This window comes from Vicugna pacos, chromosome 32, assembly GCF_048564905.1.
Source record: "Vicugna pacos chromosome 32, VicPac4, whole genome shotgun sequence".
NCBI classification, from domain to species: domain Eukaryota; kingdom Metazoa; phylum Chordata; class Mammalia; order Artiodactyla; family Camelidae; genus Vicugna; species Vicugna pacos.
The window spans coordinates 25,270,972-25,284,558 of record NC_133018.1 but is presented as its reverse complement, the minus strand read 5'-3'; the positions used below and the strand labels follow the sequence as shown (position 1 = coordinate 25,284,558).

Here is a 13,587-nt window from a genome sequence, read left to right as displayed (position 1 = left end):
AATCCTGCTCCTGGGTACTTACTCAACTGCTCTGAGAACACATGTCTACGCAAGAACCCACATGTGACTACTGGCAGCTTTCAAAATCACCCAGAACTAGAAGTATGTGGATACCAAGACTCATTACCAAATAAGGACAGTGTGATGTTGGCCTAAGGACAGAAAAGGAGGAAATGGAACAGAATAAAGAGTTCTGAAACCAAACCATAAATATGGTTTATGGACACCTGACATATGACACGGTGGCACTGCAGAGTCACAGGCAGAGGTCAATCACTTCAGTGAGACTGGGGCAATTAGACAACTTTATGAAAAAAGTAAATCTTGACGCTTAAATCACCAAAAAAAAAATTAATTCTAGATGTCTGTGAGCCTAAATGTGAATGGTAAATGTGAACAAAAAAATTTCTTCATAAGCACTGAATAAGAATAGAGTTCTTAGAAAAAGCACTAATAATAAAAGCAAAAAAATGTGTAAACCAAATTAAGTTAAAATGAGAAATAGCTATTCATCAAAAGACAGCACTGGAAGGGAGGATAGAGCGTGTGCTTAGCATGTGCTTTGCATGCATGAGGTCCTACGTTCAATCTCCAGTCCACTCATTAAAAATAAAATAAATAAATATAAATAAGTAAACCTAATTACCACCCCCCAAAAAAGATGAAAAAAAACCAGCATTAATAGAATGAAAAGGCAAGACAGGAAAAAAAAAAACCCAACTTGTAAGGAAATACTGAACAAGAGTTAGTGCTATGCATTGTGAAGTATTTAGAGGGAGGCATGCTGATGTCTGAAATATACTAAGAAATGCACCAAAAATCAGGTGGGTTAATAGATGCATAGATGGACGGAAAGATGGAACATGCGATAAAGCAAGTATATAGTAAGATGTTAAAGGTGATGAGTATACAGATGGTCACTGTAAAGTCCTTCAACTGTGGCATGTTTGAAAACTGTCCTAACAAAATACTGGATGTAAGGGAAGCACTTCACATAAAATTTGAATATGGATCTGATATCGAGTTTGCTTTAAACTTCAATGTGCATGAATCACTGAATCCTGCTGAAATGTGGAGTCTGATATGACAGGACTGAGGTGGGGCCTGAAATTCAGCATTACTAATAAGCTTCCAGAATATGAAGACCTCCTTTAAATCAGTAAGACAGAAAACATCCACAAAAGGTAACAAAATGTCCAAAAACCACAAGAAAAGAGAGTCTACCTCTTTAGCCGGCAGGAAATGCAAAGCAAAGCCATACAGGATCCCACCACACCAGGATGGCTCAAATGAAAAAGAACAACAATTAAGAGTCAGAGGAGTCTGGGGAGGGTGTGACTCAGCAGTAGAGCACATGCCTAGCACGCATGAGGTCCTGGGTTCCATCCTTGGTACCTCCACTAAAAAAATAAAATGAGTAAATAAATAAACCTAATTACCCACTCCCCCCCAAAAAAATGCAGAGGAAAAAAAGCAGAAATAAAAAAAAAAAGTCGGCGCAGACTGTGAGGCAAGTGCAGGATAAGCTGGGGAGTCTACGGGGATGAGAAGTAAAAGCAGTACAGCAGGACACACAAATACACAGAAACACATGCACAGCAAAAACAGTATACATTTTGTAAACAAAACAATATCCATTAAAAGAGTAATTCTGGGGAGTGGAGAAGCAGCTGAAAATTGAGTCTGGGGAAACCAGGAAACAGATCTCACACGACCTGAAGTTAATTTAACTCTCCCACCTAAGAATCCCCAGCCCTCTCCCCACCAAAAACAGGCACAGACAAGATGTGGAAAGAAAAAAGCAACTCACCCAAGAATCGCTGGTTTTCGGCTGGTCTTGAGAAACACACAGCCACTTGAGGAGCTGCTCTGTCCTGGGACTCTGGCACTTCTGCCGGGCTCCTCCAGGGACGGGCCTCTGGTCAGGGGTCCCAGGACCCAGGATGGATTCCTTGCCTTGGAGCTTTCTAATCCCACCGCACGGACTGTCTCGTTCCTGGAGAGGTGGGACCTGTGGACCCAAGAGCAAGCTCACTTTGGCAAACACATTTCGTCTGGGCCCCAGCCTTAGTCCCCTTTGTGGGTGAACATACTCGCACGAGGCTGGGCTGGGGGTTCCGCAGACTGTGGTCAGTGCTGCTGAGGGGCAGAAGTGAGGGTGAAGGGAAATGGGGGACCCATCGCACAGACAAGTCCCCCCTCCCAGACTCTGCACAGGCCCCCAGAAGCCCCGAAAGTGCAGCAGACCCCGAGCTTTCAGGAAGCAAACAGCCCTACTGTCGGCAGGAGTCCACAAGGAACAGCTTTTGAATGAGACAGTCAGTCTGCGTTCCAGCAGGTTGCTTCTCTCGATAGCTGACGTCCAAGAACAATTCACTTCACCTCTGAGTCTTTTCATTGCTAACACGATGAGAGCTGGAGGAGAGCAGGGCATCAGGGTCGTTTTTGAATCTCCCAATAAAAACAGAAGAGGCCTCCAAGAAGAGGAAAAGAAAAAGCCCAGAGACGGACACAAACAGACAAACGGACCCAGGTGGCAGATCTCCAACATGCTGCAGGTCCCCCAAGTCACCACTTAGTAGGCACCCCCGACCGGAGGGTGCCTCCCGAGGGGAACCTGAGCCCGTCAGCCCAGAGCTGCAAGTGACTAAGAAAAGTGTTCCCAAGGGTGCTAAGAGCACTAAGGGTGCTGGGTCCCCGAGGAACACGAAGGTCGGAGGAACGATGGGTCTTCACTGTGAGGGAGAGCCGCTGGGAGGGGAGGGAAACTGCTCAGCACAGGAGCGAGAAAGGAGATCCGGGCAGAGACGGAGACGAGAGAATGGCGATTCAGCGAACATGGGAAAGGAGAGAAAGGGAGGAGACAGAAGTATGAGTTGGTCAGAGGGAAGGGTCTAGAGGAAGCTCGTTCCAGAAACCATTTTAACAACAAAATACACAAAGTAAAAACGGGAGAGACACAAGGAAGACGAGGCACACTGGACTCTAACGGACATGGGGTCAGAGGGAGAAAAAGGCTTCCTTATGAGGCTTAGCGTAGAGTCAGGTCGGGGGCGTGTGTACATGTACGTCTGCTTCTATTTACAGAAGAATCCCTGAGAAGATGAACCAGGAACTGAAAAACGGTCACCTCCGGGGGAGGGAAGAACAGAGCAGGAGGGACAGAGGCTTGTCTGAAGGCACCGTTTACATTCTCTACTTTTAAATCACCTAAATATTTCACATGACCCAAAAGGAGGCAGGCAATCCCTGAAGTTGAAAATAAATGTCAACAGATGCATTTGTTTTTCCGACTGGAAACAAAACTACAAGAGACAATACTTTTTTTTAACTGATCTTAATGTGTGGTATTTAACTGTATTCCTCGGATAAAATGAGCTACAAAGACATACTGAACTTTACTTAGTCTCCCTGTTAGCAGTAAAAAAAAAAAAAACTGTTACTTTAAAACCATTGCATGTATGCTACAGGGCATGACAGTTACGTTACCGTTATTAAGGACCAAGATATCTAGCACATGACGGAGAGATGCAAGGGGAAGCCTCATGCATGGCTGGTGGGAATGTAAACTGGCGCCACCACTTTGGACCCAGCTTGGCAGCTCCTCAAATTCTTAAACCCAGAATTACTGAATTACCCAGCAATCTCACTCCTAGCTATCTGCTCAGGAGAATTAAAAACCTACGTCCATAGAAACATTTACACAGAAATGTTTGTAACAGCATTATTCATCATAGCCAAAAACTGGGAACAGCCCAAACATCTCTGAATGGTGGAATGGATAAACAAAACATGGTCTCTACCAACAAAGGTACCCTATGTAGCCATAAAAAGGAATGAGGTACTGAAAAATGCTACTAGGTGATGAACGTTTGTAGTATAGCTGCCTCACAATGAGCTGTTTTTGACTGTAATGCAAGTGCCTGACTGTACAGAAAGCCTCTGACGTCAAGGACATCTGTCTTGGATGCACACAGCTGCTACACAACTTGAGAAAGAGCCCAGCCACCCCACTCTGAGGATCCATCGGCGACAGTCCAGGGGCCAAAAATCATTTGCTTGAGTGACCCCACTCTCCCCTTCCTATGTCTTAATTCTCACCTTGTATTTTAAATTCACCAATAATGAACCTGCAACCCCCCAATCTGACCCCAATAAAGCAGAACCCCAGATCCCCTTCTCATGCATCCTCTCTCTCTCTCCTCCCCTTTCTCTCTCAAACCTATCAGTCATCACATTAATCATAACAAAATGCTCCAGTTATGAAACCGACAAAGGCTTGATCTCCAGAATATATAAGCAGCTCATATGACTTAATAAGAAACAACCAAACATCCCAATCCAAAAATGGGCAAAAGACCTAAACAAGCAATTCTCCAAGGAAGAAACACAAATGATCAATAGGCACATGAAAAAATGCTCAATATCACTAATTATCAGAGAAATGCAAATCAAAACTACAATGAGGTATCACCTCACACCAGTCAGAATGGCCATCATTCAAAAGTCCACAAATGACAAATGCTGGAGAGGCTGTGGAGAAAAGGGAACCCTCCTACACTGCTGGTGGGAATGCAGTTTGGTGCAGCCACTGTGGAAAACAGTATGGAGATTCCTCAAAAGACTAGGAATAGACTTACCATATGACCCAGGAATCCCGCTCCTGGGCATATATCCAGAAGGAACCCTACTTCAGGATGACACCTGCACCCCAATGTTCATAGCAGCACTATTTACAATAGCCAAGACACGGAAACATCCTAAATGTCCACCAACAGACAACTGGATAAAGAAGATGTGGTATATTTATGCAATGGAATACTACTCGGCCTCTGTTAAATAAATAAATGAACTAATTACCTCCCCTCTCCCCTCCAAAAATCCTGGGAAACATGTCAATAAGTCTTTCTCCTCGAGAGAATACGATCTAAGTTTTCAACATGATCCTCAAAGCCCTTTATGATCTGGTTTCTGCCTGTAACTCTGGCCTCATTTCTTAATACACATACCACCACCCTCATCACCTACAAACCTCCATTCTTCTACTTTTCGGCAACCGTAGAGCGTTCAACGTTCACCAACATACTAGATCGCTTCGCTTCAAGCCCTGCAAATCTGCACGCTGCTTCCTTTTCCAAGGCTGACCTCCAGTCCCTTGTTCACCTCACTCACCTTTCAAATCTCAGCTTAAGACTCTCCTGTTAATCTCTGAAGCATTTCCTGGGGGTGTCCTACCTTCCAAAACTGACCCTGTGCTGTGTGTCCCCGCCCACGTCCACAGCGTGCTCACAGAGGGACCCCTAAAGTGTCACTGTGCCCACCAGACCACTGCTCTCCAAAGGCAACAACTACTTATCTTTGTACCCTTAGCACCTGCCCAGGATCCAGCCAACAAAAGACAATTAACAAAATTGTTAATTAAGCAAATAAACAACTGCACAACTCCCCAAACGAGGCGCCCAAATCTGAGACACAGAAAGAAAAAATTAAGAAAATACACGTGGAAGAAATTGGAAGATGATTACCCCTTCTTCAACTCAAAGTTCAAGGTACAAAATTGGCAGAAACGAGACTGAAGGAAGGAGTAAACTAACAGGTGGGTGACAAGAAGCATATCCGGACGGTCTAATGTCATCTAAAGGTGGCCCAGCGGCTTGGAAGCGGGCTGAGGAGAGGAAACTCCAGGCAAGCTCCGACCCTAGGAGAGACGCAGTGAGCACATACCGGCGTTGAGGGAGTTTTTCAGACACGAGAGGAAAACCTTAAAACCCCTACTCACCCAGACGGCAGCGGTCCGGACCCGGGTGGCCATCCCCACGGCCAGCTGGGCGCGCCCTGCGGGGGGTGGCGGGACCACACGGCTGCGGGAGGAGAGAGAACGTGAGGGCACAGGTCTCCCCGCGCCCCCGCAGGAGGGGCCCGGTACCTGCCCGCCCCACGCCTGAGCCTCCTTCCCTCAAGCAGCCGCGGGGTTCCCGCCTCCGCCCCCCAACACACACGCGATCGGGTCAGGGCGGAAGAGGCGGCCCAGACTAGTCGGGAGCGTCCCGCCGCCTGGAAACTGGAGGGTCTCCCGCGAGCGGCTCCTCCAGTCCCTGCGTGCGCAGCGCCGGGAACCGCAACCAGACCCGCTCGGTCCTCGCTCCTGACGTGGCGGCGCCCGTTCCGGGCGCTTCGGGGACGGCCCGCAGGGCTACGAGGCCAGCCCACTCCAGCTCAGCTCACCGTGACGGGAAGAGGACGCCGTCCGCCGGACGAGGCTCTCCCCGCCAGTGCCGAGCTGATGGCGGCCGCTAGCGACGCGCAGGAAATGCGTCAGTGCGACGCGAGGGCGGGGCGAACTACCACTCCCAGAAGCCTCTGCGGGCGCTCCCCCGGCGCCGGGCGGCTCCAGCCGAGCGCTGCCGGAAGGGGGCGCTGCGGCGCGAAGCGCAGGCTCCCGGGCCCCATCCTGCGCGCGGGCACTAAACCAATTCGGAGAAATCAGAAAACCGACCAGGGGAGCGCATCTCGGGAGGGGAATGAATTGAGTTAGAAGTGTGCTTAGGTCCCAGCTTTCCGAATGGTAGAAGCTCGAAATTACAATTTAATAACGCAAAGATTCATTGCGTTATGTAAATGACATTTTTACGAAAATTTAATTTATTTTCCAGAAAAACAGGAGTGGCGTTCTCTTCCTATTTTGCGGGGGAGGGTCGGGGAGGAGGGCCTGTGGAGGACTCTTGCAAGCGCCGGGCTTAATACAAAACAGCTAGATTCTCATATGTGCGTCTGCATTCAATATGTTGCATCTTTGCTTCTGTGGAAGTATATTTTTTAAAAATCTGGCCTTACATAGGTATGTAGATGGGACAGGGTATTTTAATATACTCAGATAATTGTGCGTCTTCTTCCTAGTGAAAGCTGAACAAGGGATAGGTCAGTTGCAGTGTACGATCTGAAACCACACGGGCGAACTTCTATTATATTAAAATCCATTGGTCTACCTTGTACTTTGAATGGACAGTTTTATCACGGATGATTTTGTAATGTCATGCATTGGTCATTATGAAAATGCTGGTTCACTGACTAATGCAGATCCTCCAAATGTTGATACCTTTCATAATACAATATGAAAACTCGTATTCATTAATATCATGGATCTTAAGTTTTGGGAATGTATGTTCACAGTGGCAGATACAAGATTTCCAAAATTCTGTTTTCACTTACATTGGCAAAAAATGTTGTCTTTTGTTTTCCTTGAAGTGACAGCTCACTTGGTTGATTTTTGAGAAAAAGTCCTTTCATGCAAACCTCAACTCCCAGCTCAGATCATCACACAAATACTTTTTCTGGAGACAGCTAAGGAATTTCACTGCAGCACATAATGTATGTTGCACAGATATTAAAAACACATGGCTCGAGATGAGATGCAATAAAATTATTTTTCACTGCTCCATCAAGGACAACCAGAAGTGAAATTGGTCCTTCCCCCTTTTTTTTTTTAACTGTGAATGTGACGATGAAGAACACAATGCCTACTAACAAGTACATTTTGGTGTTACCGCCTTGATGCATCTCAGTGCCCACAGATGCACCCCTATTGCTTTTGCACCATCAGTGCCAATTCAACACAATGAGTGACATCTGAAGTTTGGGAACACCAGTACTCATTGTAAAATTCTTTCAACTTTTCCATATCTATCAAATTTTTCATAATAAAATATTGGAGGAAAATACTGTGGAAAAGGCAAACTTTTCAACAATTTGTGTAGGAAAATGAGATAGCTATACAATAACAGAAAAAAACATTGCTGTCTCAGAATGTATTTAAAATAAATCCTAAATAGATTAAATATTAAATGTGGAAAGGAAGGCTCTAAAAGTTTTAGGTTGAAAGGTAGAATTAGCATCCTTTGCACACTGATTTGTTAACCAATCTCTGTTATGTACTAAGGTCTCATGCTGTGTTAGTTTCCTCACTGCTGCAATAAACTTGGTAGCTTAAAACAACACAAATGTATCATCTTACAGTTCTGAAGGTCAAGGTGCGACTCAGGTCTTACTGGGCTAAATCAAGGTGTTGGCAGGGCTGCGTTTCCCCTCTGGGGGCTCTTGGGGGAAATTGTTTCCTCACCTTTTCCAGATTTTAGAGGACACGTTCATTTCCTGGCTCCCAGCCCCAGTCTTCCAGCTTCAAAACCAGCAAGAGAGGACTGAGTCTCCTCACACCGCATCACTCTGGCCTCCTTTTCTGCCTCCTTTGTCCACTTTGAAGGGCTCATTAAGCACACCTGGACCATCCGAGCGACTCTTCCTATTTTCAGGTCGGCTGCTTAGCCAACTTAGTTCCCCTTTGCCAAGTAAGGTAATGTATTAATAGGTACCAGGATTAGGATGTGGACATCTTTCCAGAGCCATTATCTGCCTGCCATGTGTCTGTGAGTCTCTTTCCTGCCTCTTCGTTTTGTCTCATTGATATATGCCCATAATGGGGGTCTGCAGATCTTTTCTGTAAAAGGCCAGTGTATTAGTTTTCTAGAAGGGCAATGATAAAGTGCCAGAGGGCAGCTTAAACCACAGAAATGGATGTTTCCACAGTTCTAGAGGCTGAAAGTCAGAGATAAAGGTGGCAACAGAGTTGGTTTCTTCTCAGGCCTCCGTCTTTGGCTGGCAGGTGGCCGTCTTCTCCCTGTGTCCTCACTTGGGCATCCCGGTGTGCAGGTCAGTGTCCTAATCTCCTCTTCTTATAAGGACACCAGTCGGATTGGATTAGGGCCCAACCTAATATCCTCATTTGTTATTATTTTACTGACGTATGGGTAATTTACAATGTCATATTCATTTCAGGTGTTTAGCAAAGTGATTCAGTTACACATACACTATATATATATTCTTTTTCAGATTCTTTTCCATGATACATCTAATATCCTCATTTTACCTTAAAATGTTTAAACTTCAAAGACCCTAAACAGTGACATTCTGAGTTACTGGGGATTAGGACTTCAACACAGGAATTTTAGGGGACACAAGTCAGCCCCTAACAATCCAGTAAACATGTTAGGTTTTGTGATGTCTACAGCCAGGAGGAAGTAAAAACAGCGGCTGGCCAAAAAAAAAAAAAAAAGGTCTGTCATAACTACTGAGCTCTGCCACTGTATCACAAAGGCAGGACTAGATAAAACTACATAAAATGAGCATGAATGTTCCAGTAAAACTTTAATCACAAAAGCAGACAGCTGGCCAGATTTGGCCTAGTGTCCATTGTTTGCCAACCCCTGGTCCACACAGTGCTAATACAGCTTCTCTTGTTATTGTATCATTAGAGCAAGCCTTGTAAGTAGTAAATCAAAGCCCTTTTTCACTGTTGTCCTTCACAAAGGCCTCGGTTATTTTTAATCCTTTGGTCTTGCATGCACATTTGAGGCTCTGACTGCCAAGGTCCATGTAAAAGACTTTGTCACCAAGGGTAGTATCGCCAAGATGTATTTCCACGGGACGGCACTGCTGCTCCACCCCCAGCAACTCTCCTCCAGCCTCCTTCTTCGCTGAAAGAGCACCTGCTCACGCTGCCTGGCCGGACACGTGTGGCATCCTCCTTCCCAGGTTCAGTGAACGGATGTTGGCTTCTTCATCAATTCATTCAACCAATATTCACTGAACGTAAACTTCCCTTTATTTAGATCAGGGTCCACCCTAATGACCTCACTTTAACTTCATGACCTCTGTAAAGACCCTTTCTCCAAGTGAGGTCACATTTTGAAACTGGGGGCTCCAACTTCAACACATGGATTTTTGGAGGACACATGAGAGAACTCTGTCTCTACAAATATTGAAAACTTAATTCCTAATGTTTAGAGCCAAAAGCAGTCAGTGTCCCCAGCCCTCTGAAGCCCAGCCCTCTGAAATCTCCATTCATTGCCGTGTCTCACCCAAGGTCATCCTGTTCTTGGAACATCTTGCCAGCTCCACCCAAGCTGCTTATTCACACCATTGATTTGATTCTTTCCAACCAGTTCTGGAACAGCTGCTGAGACACTAGGCGTATGGCCAGTTTGCAGCTTTTAGGGACAAAGTTAACTATGTCAATTTATTTCACTTCCTGCCATGTAACAACAACAACAAAACAGTCCCACATATTTAATCAGCATGGGCTTCATTCATGGGTGAATATAAAGAATATATTTTGTGATTCCACATGTGCTATAGCATCAGGTGGCCTGTCTTAAGATTCCTCACTGGTTACCCATTACCCTTAGGAGAGCAGGAAGATCCTTAGTGAGACGCGCAGGCTGCAAGGAAGAGCAGAAAACATGCTGAGATCTCCACTTCTGCCTGGGCCACTGGGACAAGTCACTCCGAACCCATGAGATGGAAGGAAGGAACGCACGTTGACAGAACAGGTGTGAAAACTAAATGAGACGGTGTCTGTAACTCACATGCCACAGAACCCTTGAATGGAATGTGTTCACTTTCTTCCCTTTGGAATGTCAGCTGTGTCACTGTAAAATATCTCGTCCAGAGCACAATGATGACATAAAAAGGGAGACCTCTGGAGGACCGTTTGAGGGGTGTCTGAGTCCATTTGTTTCTGGATGGAGTAACAGTGGGAGTGTATCTATTTTTTTTTAATATCAGTGAAGCTGATTTTATAAACCCTCTGCAATGCAAGCTTCAACTTACTTGAGATCTGCCACACTCACCAGCTATTTCTGAAATGAAGCTCTGCCATTCACTAGCTGGGTGATTTGGGGCAAATTACTTAAAATTCCCAAACTCTAGGTCCCTTAACTGTAGAGGGGATAATATTACACTCCTTAGAGGGTTAAAGATAGAAATAATCTAATGCATTAGAGGGCTTAGCAGATTGGCTAGTTCACATTAAGCGTTCTGTAAGTGAAGATGAGTCACAAAAATTCAACATTGCTACACTGTTGTTATCAGCATTCACCTGGAACCCCAGATTGTCTTCTTCCCCAGAAATCCCTGGTTTTCCAAATTTTTAAAAAACAACTTTATTGATGCAAAATTTACATACAACATACCAACTGGATGCATTTAATTGTCCAGTTCAATGAGTTTAACAGCTGAAGACATCATGGAACCACCACCACAAACAAGACACAGTTCACTCCTGATGGTTCCCTGTGGTCCTGTTTGCAGTCAGGAGCTCTTCCACCCCGGCCACCGGTGATCACCGACCTGTCTCCTGTCATTACATATTATGTCCTCTGGAATTTCCTAGGTGAGTCATAACAGTGTGTACTCCTTTGTGTCTGAATTCCTTTACTTGGAATGCTTTTCAGATTTAACCCTCTGCTGAATACAGCATGAGTTTGTCTCTTTCATTGCTGAGTAGTATTCCCATACAGGGCGAGACTCCAATGTATTTATCTGCTCATGAGCTGTGAATTACTATACATGACATCTGTTGTCTTTATTGTTTTGTTTGTTCCAGGTTCAGGCTGTTATAATGCAGAACATTCAGTCACACATTTTTGCATGCACATGTTTTCAGGTCTCTCAGTTTTTTAGCTAGGGATGGAACTGATGGGTCACATGGTACCTGTATGTTTAGCACTTCGAAGATACGCAAAACTGTTCTCCAAAATTGCATAACCGCCCCCAGCAATGTGTGAGGGTTCTCATCTCTCCAATCCCCAATACCCAGTGTTACCTTCTAAATTTTAGTCATGCTACAAATGAGAAGTCCGATCTCCTCCTGGCTTCAATTTGCATCTCCCTAATCACTAATGATGTTGAGCATCTTTACATAGGTTTACTGACCATTTATATATATTCTTTTGCGAAGCACCCAGTAAATCATTTTGCATTTTTTTGTTTATCTGCTTGCTACATAACTTATGAGTTATGAGGGTTCTTTGTATTCTGGATATGAGTTTCTATATAGTTAATATGTTCTTAATGGTGTTTTCAAAACAGCAGAAGTTTCTATTTTCAAGTCCAAGGTATCACTTTTCCTTCATGATTTGTGGATTTTTGTGCTTTGTCTAGCCCAGGGGCATCAGCATTTTCCCGTTTTCCTCAGGTGTTGAGAAGTTCCAGCTTTTGCATTTAGGTTTGTGATGCAGTTTGAGTGACTGCTGGATGTGCTGTGAGGTAAAGGGAGGGCTTCTTCCATACCGATACCTGGTTGGGGCACCACCACTCATGTAGAAGACTGTTTCCCACACTGAGTTATTGTCACTCTCACGTCAAAATTTAATTAACAACATGTGTGTAGACTCTTCCCTGTGTTATTGATCATGCCAGCGTTTTATTAGGGTAGTTCTACAGCAGACCTTGAACTTAGGTGGCATGGGCCCTTCAACCTTATCCTTTAAAGCAATTGCTTCGGGTCCTCCACGTTTCCATGTAACGTCTTGACTAGCTTGTCAATTTCCCCACAAATGTCTCCGAACCGGAAGATTAGTTTGAGGAAGATAGCTCTCTTCACTATATCGAGCTTTTCTATCCGTGACCACGGTGTGTTTCTTCACTTCTAATGTGCTTATTACGTATTCTTAGTCATGCATTCTTGAATGTCTTTCAGCAATGCTTTCTATTTCCACTGTATACATTTTGCTCAATTAAGTTTATCTAAGTATTTCACATTTTTGTATCATTGTAAGTGGGACCGTATTCCTGATTTCATTTACAAATTGTTCACTGCTTGAATATAGAAATATCAATTTCTGTATATTGATCTCATAGTGAGACCTTGCCAAATTCCCTTATTAAAGTTCCAGTAGCTTATTTGCAGATAAGGAACTTTTGAAGAGAAATTATTCCATCACTGAAAAGACTGTTTTCCTAATCCTAAAAGCAATATATATTCTTTGAAGAGACTTTGGAAAGAAAAGTACAAGAAAAATAGAAAAGTAAACACCAATTTTTCCAATATGCAGGTGATTATTCTATTAATCCATTAAACTATTCATCTTTTGATAAATCTCCTTAGTTTTGAGCACGACAGTTTTTTTGAAGTTCATTTATTTACTTATCTGAGCTTATTCCGTATTGACAATTATTTTCATGCCGTCTCGTAACATCACAGTATCAACATTTTTCATTTTACCAAACTTTCTACTGCATAACTTTAATGTCTATAAATAACCATTCTGCTATCGTACATTTTTAACGCTGCAAATTTTGCAGTTTTGTAAGTTTCAGTGATCACCCACAGACACAGATCCCTTAGGGTGTTGATATTAGTGAATTAGTCATAGCTAACACATACAGTACTTGCTACGTGCCAGGCACGGTTTTAAATCCTTTACACATTATCTCGCTGACCGCACACAGCCCCCTTGGAGGTGGATACTAGCGGCATCTCCACTGCGCAGCTGTGGGACCTCCAGCCGAGGGCTGTGGGAAGTGCTAAGAGGCCCAGCGGAGGGGCCACTCTTTTCCTCCCACGGACAGCCACTGCTTGTGATGACAACCGTTCATGACAGGAGGCCATTACACACGCAAATGGTGCATAAGCACTGAAGAGGCAGTGCTAACAGTGACTGAGGTGCTGGGAGGCCTGGCCGACTCGCTCTACCTCAGCCGCACCGGGAAGAGCGAGTGAGCAGCCCAGATGCCTGCGGTTCTCGGTTGCAC

At 44.6% G+C, this 13,587-nt stretch overlaps 1 protein-coding gene across 2 annotated transcripts in view; it reads right to left on the bottom strand.

Annotated features, from left to right (window-relative positions):
* The window catches only part of LOC102543647 (zinc finger protein 268), a 28,382-nt gene extending 22,093 nt beyond the window's left edge, over nucleotides 1–6,289 (bottom strand). For both annotated transcript variants that reach the window (XM_072953057.1, XM_072953058.1), the window contains exons 1-3: nucleotides 6,226–6,289; nucleotides 5,780–5,861; nucleotides 1,811–2,011 (exon numbers count right to left, since the gene is read on the bottom strand). In XM_072953057.1, coding sequence (XP_072809158.1) covers nucleotides 1,811–2,011; nucleotides 5,780–5,812 — 234 coding nt within the window. In that variant the 5' untranslated portion in view covers nucleotides 5,813–5,861; nucleotides 6,226–6,289. The remainder of the gene's footprint in view (nucleotides 1–1,810; nucleotides 2,012–5,779; nucleotides 5,862–6,225) is intronic.
* Nucleotides 6,290–13,587: the final 7,298 nt, after the last annotated feature.